General features: G+C 50.0%; 2 protein-coding genes across 2 annotated transcripts; both read right to left on the reverse strand.

Moving 5' to 3' along the window:
- Window positions 1-338: 338 nt before the first annotated feature.
- LOC127344735 (abscisic acid receptor PYL4) lies at window positions 339-1,350 on the reverse strand. The gene has a single exon (XM_071828444.1). The coding sequence runs from the start codon at window positions 1,231-1,233 to the stop codon at window positions 607-609; it is 627 nt and encodes a 208-aa protein (XP_071684545.1). The 5' UTR covers window positions 1,234-1,350; the 3' UTR covers window positions 339-606.
- Window positions 1,351-4,666: 3,316 nt separating this feature from the next.
- LOC127340098 (uncharacterized) lies at window positions 4,667-6,079 on the reverse strand. The gene is made up of 5 exons (XM_071827497.1): window positions 5,934-6,079; window positions 5,527-5,851; window positions 5,373-5,456; window positions 5,036-5,296; window positions 4,667-4,954 (listed from the first exon to the last, which is right to left on the reverse strand). The coding sequence occupies exons 1-5, from the start codon at window positions 6,056-6,058 to the stop codon at window positions 4,667-4,669; spliced, it is 1,083 nt and encodes a 360-aa protein (XP_071683598.1). The 5' UTR covers window positions 6,059-6,079.
- Between the last annotated feature and the right edge of the window lie 1,913 nt (window positions 6,080-7,992).

The raw sequence follows: 7,992 nt of genomic DNA on the forward strand, positions 1-7,992 counted from the left end.
CTATGGGAGCAGCGTACGGATAATTTTCCATCCTCCTCAACACCACCGGCAAGATCGCCGCCGACGAGGTGGACGGGAAGGCGAGTAATACCTTACTCTTTTCATGTACAACACCACCATAGCCACTATAGTGTTAGCTGCCGTTTGAGGTTCCAACTTTAATGACCTTACTACAACACCTACAACACCGAGCATAGGTTTGAGGTTCCAACCTCCCCCCGCCGCTGGAGTGTCAAGAAGAGGAGGCGGGGACCCGCCGATTCCCGTCCGGAGAGGACATAGACGAGTAGATGATGATGGCTAGGGAGAAACCCTGGTTCGCCGCTATGTAACTGTCGTGAGGAAAACACTCGGTGCCCTTCTTCGTTAATTTGTATAGGTATACGGTCTGAATAATGCAATAAGCAAAGTTCCAGTAATTAAATGTTCCAGTAATATGTAGTCGAATCAGTAAATTAACTGCACATTACACCACCTAAGTTAACATGAGTTGCACAAAGCCAAAACAGTAAAAATCGCATAGCACTACTAAGGCTCAGGGCGCAAACATTCCACCCCAACCGTACATGCAAGGTACCTTCCTGGCCAGCCGGAGCGTGCGGGGTATCAACTGACGGCCAGCGGCACTGCCAGCGCGAGTTCCTCGGCCATGCGCGCCAGCGACTGGAGGTTGCACCGCACGATGGTGTCCACGAACATGCGCGTCTCCTCGCTCGTGTTCCCCGGCGGCACGTCCACCACGTACGACTCGACCACCAGGGTCACGAGCGGCGCCCCGGCCACCGTCGACGCCACCTCGTTCACGGTGGTCACGGACCGGTAGTTGGCGAGCCGGTGCTCGCCGCCGACGATGCGGAAGCTCAGCACGCGCCGCTCGTCGTCCAGGATCTCGAGGCGCTCGCGGCTGCAAGTCCCAGGCATGCCGGACACCACGCGCACCTCCCGCACCGACCCTACCGCGCCGCCGTCGCCGTCCACGAGGCGGCAGCTCTTGATGAAGTGCTTGTACGCCTGCGGCCGGTCGAAGCGCCGCACCACCGACCACACCGCCTCCGCGGGCGCCGCGATCGCCTGCACCACGGCCGAGCAGCACTGCCCCGCGCCGGCAGCGTGCTCGTGGTACCGCGCCACCTCGCCCGGCACGGCCGCGCCGTGCGCCACCAAGGCCTTGCGGCTGGCGCCGCCGATTCGGCTGTGTTGCTGCGGTGACGGCCGTACTGCTGTATACGGCATTGCAGAGAGCCAAAAGCTAGCTCGGTGCTTTGAGTTATGTTCTCTCCCTAGGGAAGAAATTCAGAAGCGTGGGTTAGGAAGTTCTAGGCTTGGATGTGTGTTATATATATGTCAAAAGGGAGAAAACAAGAGGTGGATGGTTGTGAGTTAAAAACTCCTACTAGTTAATTCTCTCTGGGAGTTTAGTTACACTTGCATGCTTTCCTTATTTTGTATTGGGTAAGCAAGTTGACGAAATAGTTTAGGGTTACTTGGTACAGTTGTTGTTTACTTTATAATGAATGGGTGGTATGGAGCAGTATTTTGACAAAACTGACCTATTTCTGGTAACAACGCACAAAATAACCTGTCCCAGAAAAGATTTCACGAATTGACCCTTTTGCTTGGCTCCGCACCAGACGGAGCCAAACTCCATACCATAACGCCATTGCGGACGGCGTTATGCTACCACGACGCCGCTGCCGGTGGCGCTATGGCCACGCTGACGTGGCTTCCAGCGGCCGTGGTGGGACCCGCCAGTAGGAAGCTTGGCTCCGTCCCAGACGGCGTCGTGCTTTGTAGCATGGCTCCGCCCGCAATGGAGCCATGCCTGTTTGGCGGAAATAACCCTCGGGCCCGCATCTGCGCTGTCCTTATCTTCAAAACGTTTTCTTCCACCTCCTAAGCCCGACCCCCACCAGTGGTTCGTCTCTCTCTCACTTCCCCACCTAAGTTCTTCATCAAATCTCTCAGATCTGTGGCGTTTCTTGGTGGATTTCGACTCCCTTTAGGCCCAAGAGGTAATCTCTCCTATTCTCCCCCTTTTGGTCCAATTAATTTTGTGGATTTGGTGCTTTTTTTCTCAAGTAATGAAACCCTAGATCTTGCATAATGAAACTCTGGCCAATGGTTCTTGGTTTGATGACTATGAAACATTAGGTGTTCAAATTGGTGCTTAGGGTTAGGGTTATGAAAGGTCTTGATGCATTTGGATTGTTGTCATTTTTTTAGATGGCAAGAATTGTGAATGTTCATCATATGGACAAAGCGGCTTTTTTGAAAGGGAATGCCGAGTGCGTTGACCCAAAGGAGGTAGTTATGGTATTCACCACTAGTCCTACCTACGCCGAGGTTGTTGAAAGAATTCGATTCGATTTGAAGTGGATGGAGCCAAGTGATGCATGTGAATTGATTGGAAGGTATAATGCCGGGTTTGGACATCACAATCTGTTGAAGATAATGCCCGTTGACTCGGAGTTGAATTGGAGTGCATACAAGGAGATTGTGGAGGGTTCCCAAGATAAGTCTCTCGAGTTATTTGCCACAAGGAAGTTTGTTGCTCGGTTGAGCATCGACTTGAACCGGCATGCTTCCCCATGTGCTCGCGATGAGCCGTCTGAGCATCGTAGTGCCGATGTGTACGACACTCGAATGAGCCAACCTCCAATGAGCCAACCTCCAATGAGCCTGGTTCGTAATGACCAATATGAAGAGGAGGAAACGGAGGGTGGTGACTACGAGGGCGATGAAGCGGAGCATGGGCTCCGTGAGAATGAAGTCGGTGACGTGGAGGCAAATTGCATAGAGGAGGACATGGACCATGACCTCCCTTATTTGCGATCTCATGCATCAGACTCGGAGGATGAAGGGCCCGACGAAGATGTTGATGAGGATGGGCTAACGGTTAAAGAAGCCGCAGCTCACAAGAAGGTGGTAGGCCGTGCTCATCGCCCATCATTGTTCCGAGATCTTAGCCTTGCGAATAAGGCTATAGTTGATGGTGGTATTAGTAGAGTGCTTGAACCAAGGGTATCCGCTAAAAAGGATAGGAAACCCAAAAAGTATGGGATTAATCCCGGAGTGAAATTTCAAAGCTTGTTGGAATTTCAAATGTGGATCAAGGACTACGCGGTTAAGTACCATCGACCGTACAAGGTGGTTCACTCGGATGCTAAGGTGCGCTACACAGTCAAGTGTGAGGACAAAGGATGTTCGTGGGTTGTGCGTGCAAGACCATTCAGAGGAGGGCCACAATGGAGCATTGTAACTTGCCAATCTATGCATACATGCAGTGGCAAGGATATCCGTGATACCACAGTTGCGGATGATCACCGTCAATTGTCCTCCGCTTTCATTGCTTATAGAGTTGCCAATAACATAAGGTCACTCCCTACATATACAATTAAGGGGGTGATAGACTTGATAAATGAACTATTTGGTTACAAGGTGAAGTATGGGAAGGCGTGGAAGGCCAAGCAAGCGGCATTTAAGATTTTGTATGGTGATTGGGAAGAAGCATATAACCGCCTCCCTAGGTTGTTGGGAGCTATGGCGGCAAGAAACCCGGGAACATATCATGTGGTGGAGCCTCTTGGAACAAAGACTAGGACTATGAAAGGTGAAAGTGTCCGAGTATTTGGCCGTGCATTTTGGGCATTCGGGCCAAGCATAAGGGCATTCAAGCATTGCAGGCCGGTTATATCCATTGATGGCACATTTTTGACCGGGAGGTTCAAGGGCACAATGTTGGTTGCCATAGCTCATGACGCTGCGAACCAATTGTTGCCTTTGGCTTTTGCTTTGGTAACTGTGGAGAACAATGACAATTGGGAATGGTTCATGCACCTAGTGAGGAAAAAGGTTATTGAACCGACCAGAGAGGTTTGCGTCATCTCAGATCGCCATCAAGGGATACTCAACGCAGTTGAGAAGGACATTCCAGGGTGCGCTCGTGTGCACCATCGATGGTGCTCCAGGCATTTCGTGTCCAACTTCTACAGAGCATGTGGGAACAAAGAGCTTGCAGACGATCTACAAGATTGTTGTTTCGCTTTCACCGCTCGACATTTTACTAAGTTGTACAACAGATTGTATGGTCTAACCAACGATGGGGGCAAGGAGTTTCTCAGAAGGAACATGACAGAGAGGTCGAAGTGGGCACGAGCTTATGACTTGGAGCATGGCTCCGCGGGCCATGGCGCCGTGCTTTGGAGCATGGCTCCGCCCTGCATGGAGCCAAGGTCCTTGGAAATTTTTTCAGCCGCGAACTCACCATCACATGCAGGAACCGACGGCGCCATGCGGCGACTGACGGCGCCAAGCTTCCTTAACGCCCCTGCATACGGCGCCATGCCGCATAACGCCCCTACCGACGGCGCCATGCTTTGGAGCATGGCTCTGCCAGCCATGGCGCCATGCTTTGGAGCTTGGCTCCGCGAGCCATGGAGCCATGGTCTGTTTCCTTTGTAAGACAGCAAGGTCAGTTTAACCAGTACTTAGACAGCAAAAAACAATAGTTCAACTTGACAGAAATTATAACATGACATGATTTCGAACATGACAATGGATACACAAGTTTAACAAGACACATAATTGATCAACAAGAGTTCAACTAGACACACAAGTTCAACAAGAGGTCAACTGGACACACAAGTTCAACAAGAGGCACAATTGATCAGTCCCTCCCCTTCCCTCTTTTGGCCGAAGGGCGGTCCGCGTTCGCCTTCATACGGTACTCGTTCTTCCTCCTCCTTCTAGGACCGTCGTCATCCTCGCCCTCATGTGCCTTGCGTGCACGCTCCGCCTTCCGTGCCCGCTCCTCCTCAAGTGCCTTCTTCTTGTTCCATTCATCCGGAGTGTATGGCTCTCTCGGTTTATGCCGCTTCAACCGTTGACTAGGAGCCGGTGCATCAAGAAGTTGGGACATGCCAATCTCATCGTGTTGTTTTGCACCAAGTTCTTCCTACACAACATAAAGGCAAGTCATCATGTTAAGCCTCAACTATAGTGCACATAAGCCACGAGCAAAAAGGAGTGTCAATACCTCTTCCTCGCCCTCATCCTCACCCTCATCATCCTCTCCATCACCTCCACCCTCATCCTCATCTTCATCGCCACCCTCATCCTCATCCTCATCCCCACCCTCATCATCCTCGCCATCACCATCGACCTCATCGTCACCGCCGCCCTCATCCTCATCCTCATCCTCATAGCTTGAAGTGGGAGTTCGCCTCGTCGGTGAGGCGGCCTCGATGGTACGGCAACCAAGCAAAGCACATAAGCCACGGGCCCAATTCTTCGTGCGCTGTGATTGGAGGGTTGTAATGTTAGAACATTTGGAGAAACATGCATGCATGGAAACAAAATTATCTCACTCGTACCTCAGCGAAAACTCGAAGGGTGGACTCGGTCCCGGATTGCAATGCTAACTCAGCATCGCTCAATACTCTAGATACCTCCTCACGCTACCAAAATAATCAAGTTATCATGCTTCCTCTCTTCACCATAAGAAGTACAAATGCATTAAATACTTACCACAAATCGGAGTTCACGTGTGGGGTCAGGGTTTCTACCCTCTCTTGTGCGTCTGTTATAATCCAACTTGGCCATGTCCTCGTCATCCGGATATGTTCCGTCTCCTACGTCCTCGGGTGCAAAAGCCGGCGGCTTTATGTACAAACGAGACACACTACCTAGCCAGAAAAGATACCGGCTGAATGCTTCGCTATCGAATGGTTGCATAGGAACCGGAACAGTTTTGGGGTCCTCAATCTTCCTGATGATGGCCTTGAACTTGTTGATGTAGTGCCTGTGACGGATGGGCCAATTCTTCTCCTTCTTCTGCCTTATTTTGTCCAACCTGAAAGTTATAATTCATAGTCAGCAGTATATTCAGCAGTATATTCAGTAGGTCATGAATATGTTATGTATGAAGGACTCACGCGTGCAACTCTATTCTAGTGTCCTTCCATGGCGGCGGGGTCTCTTGGAACAAACCAAACTGTCTCATCACCCGATCTGGTAGATGGTACTCAACTGCATAAAAGCATATCAACGGACAAGTCATCCGCCAAAGGTGTGCTTCTTCTAGACACTTCGGGTTCAGCCTAAACAATATACAAGCCTCAGGTTGGTTGAGCCATGTGGTGGAAAGCAAATTGAAATAAAGACCAATCAAGTTATTACCTTCTCCGGGGTAAGAGCGTCGAGTTGGCTGATGTACCTCATGTAGCATTCCTTAGATTCACCATGGAAAGGTTCAGTATTGTCCCATATGTACGCCGCGGTAGGAAAACGTAAAGGGTCTCTATGATCATTCCAATCATTCCGGCGCATCTCAATGGGACGGCCAACTGGCAAGCGCAACCACGACCATATGGACAATAGAAGCATACAACCACCAATACTTGCTCCTTTTCCTGTTTTGCAACACGCGTCGTCCAACTGCACATTCAAAAACAATATGTATATAGCGAATAAAGACAACAATCCAGGATACAAGTAATGAACAATGTAGCGAAGAAAGACAACAATCCAGGTGGTACAAATTATTACCTGTCGGTACAAGTAAGCGAGTGCAGCTGTTCCCCAACTGAGATTATGTTCCCAACCCGCAAATAGCTGGAGCCACATGAAGGAGGCATTCGATCCAGTGCCGTCTGAGAAAAGAACCCTACTCACAACATACCACAAGTACGCCCGAGCATACATCTCAACCACCTCGTCCTCGGCGCCCTCGGGGCACTTCTTGAAGTTCCTTTGGATCCAAGAATAAGGAGCACCAGCAGACATCTTCTCCCTCGTCGGCGCGTTCCCAATGAGATCCCTCATCGCTTCACGCCATCCATCAGAAGATGTGTTACGACACACAGGCTCCCCTTTGATAGGAAGTGCCAAGATCATGGAAACATCTTGCAGAGTCACTGTCATCTCCCCACAAGGCAAGTGGAAACTATGTGTCTCCGGTCTCCATCGATCAACTAGTGCCGTGATCGCGCATGGGTTCATATGCGGCGTCGACCGGGACACAAGGTGCACGAAAGGGAGAAGTCCGGTCTTCTTGATATATTGTGTGTATCGCTCGTCATATGGCATCTTCTTGCCATGGACCTCATGGCACCTCAAGTGCAACCATTTCAAAACCTCCCCTTTCTCCGCCATAATCCTTCCGCGGTGCCATTTGTCATAATGGTCATCTAGGATAGATTCCGGTTCCATCCTACATATGTGAGCAAATATAAACAAGTTACTACATATTATAAGAAAAAACCGGTATAACTATTTCATAACAATAAGAACACATTGAGAATAAGAACAATTATATTTCCATCCTACATATGTGAACAATTCTATTTCATTGCTAATACAAATATTTGAGGGAAACATGGTAGGCAAGATTTATAATCCAACATTACCAACCTAACAATACCTCACAGATCTACTAACCCCTAATAACCACAAGGTTGTCACACATGTCAAGCCATGAAATCTCGGAGGAAAATCGATGGAAAATCTACTTAATTTGGGGATGAACTAGGGTTACCCAAAACCGGCCAAACCTTGCCTTAAACCATAAATTCGGAGGAAAATCGATGGGGAATACCTTCAGATTTCGGAGGGGAAGTAGATCCACCAAAGAGAGAGAAGGATTGGAGGCTTTAGAGTAGGGATTTGAGGGATGGGGAGAGAGGCGGGTGCGGCGGCGCCATGCTTGCCCGCGTCTCTGTCTCTGGAATCTCTGGACGAAGGGGTACGAGAGGGGCTCGCGTTGTTTTAACTCGGGGGGCATAGCGCCACCAGCCGCGGCGTCGTGCACGCATGACGCCATTAGGCGCGGCGTCGTGCGACCATGGCGCCTTCACCGGTGGCGTTATGGTATGGAGCTTGGCTCCGTCCGGTGCGGCGCCAAGAAAAAGGGTCAAATCGTGAAATCTTTTCTGGGACAGGTTATTTTGTGCGTTGTTACCAAAAATAGGTCAATTTTATCAAAATCGACGGTAT

The sequence above is a fragment of the Lolium perenne genome, chromosome 3 (assembly GCF_019359855.2).
Source record: "Lolium perenne isolate Kyuss_39 chromosome 3, Kyuss_2.0, whole genome shotgun sequence".
Taxonomy (NCBI): Eukaryota; Viridiplantae; Streptophyta; class Magnoliopsida; order Poales; family Poaceae; genus Lolium; species Lolium perenne.

What these genes read in the sequence shown, in the direction of transcription:
- LOC127340098 (XM_071827497.1), bottom strand. Translation starts at nt 6,058, where the DNA reads ATGACTTGTCCGTTGATATGCTTTTATGCAGTTGAGTACCATCTACCA. An exon ending in CCCTTCGAGTTTTCGCTGAG is followed by an intron (nt 5,297 to 5,372) that starts GTACGAGTGAGA and finishes CTCCAATCACAG; the next exon opens with CGCACGAAGAATTGGGCCCG. An exon ending in AGGATGAGGGCGAGGAAGAG is followed by an intron (nt 4,955 to 5,035) that starts GTATTGACACTC and finishes TATGTTGTGTAG; the next exon opens with GAAGAACTTGGTGCAAAACA.
- LOC127344735 (XM_071828444.1), bottom strand. Translation starts at nt 1,233, where the DNA reads ATGCCGTATACAGCAGTACGGCCGTCACCGCAGCAACACAGCCGAATC.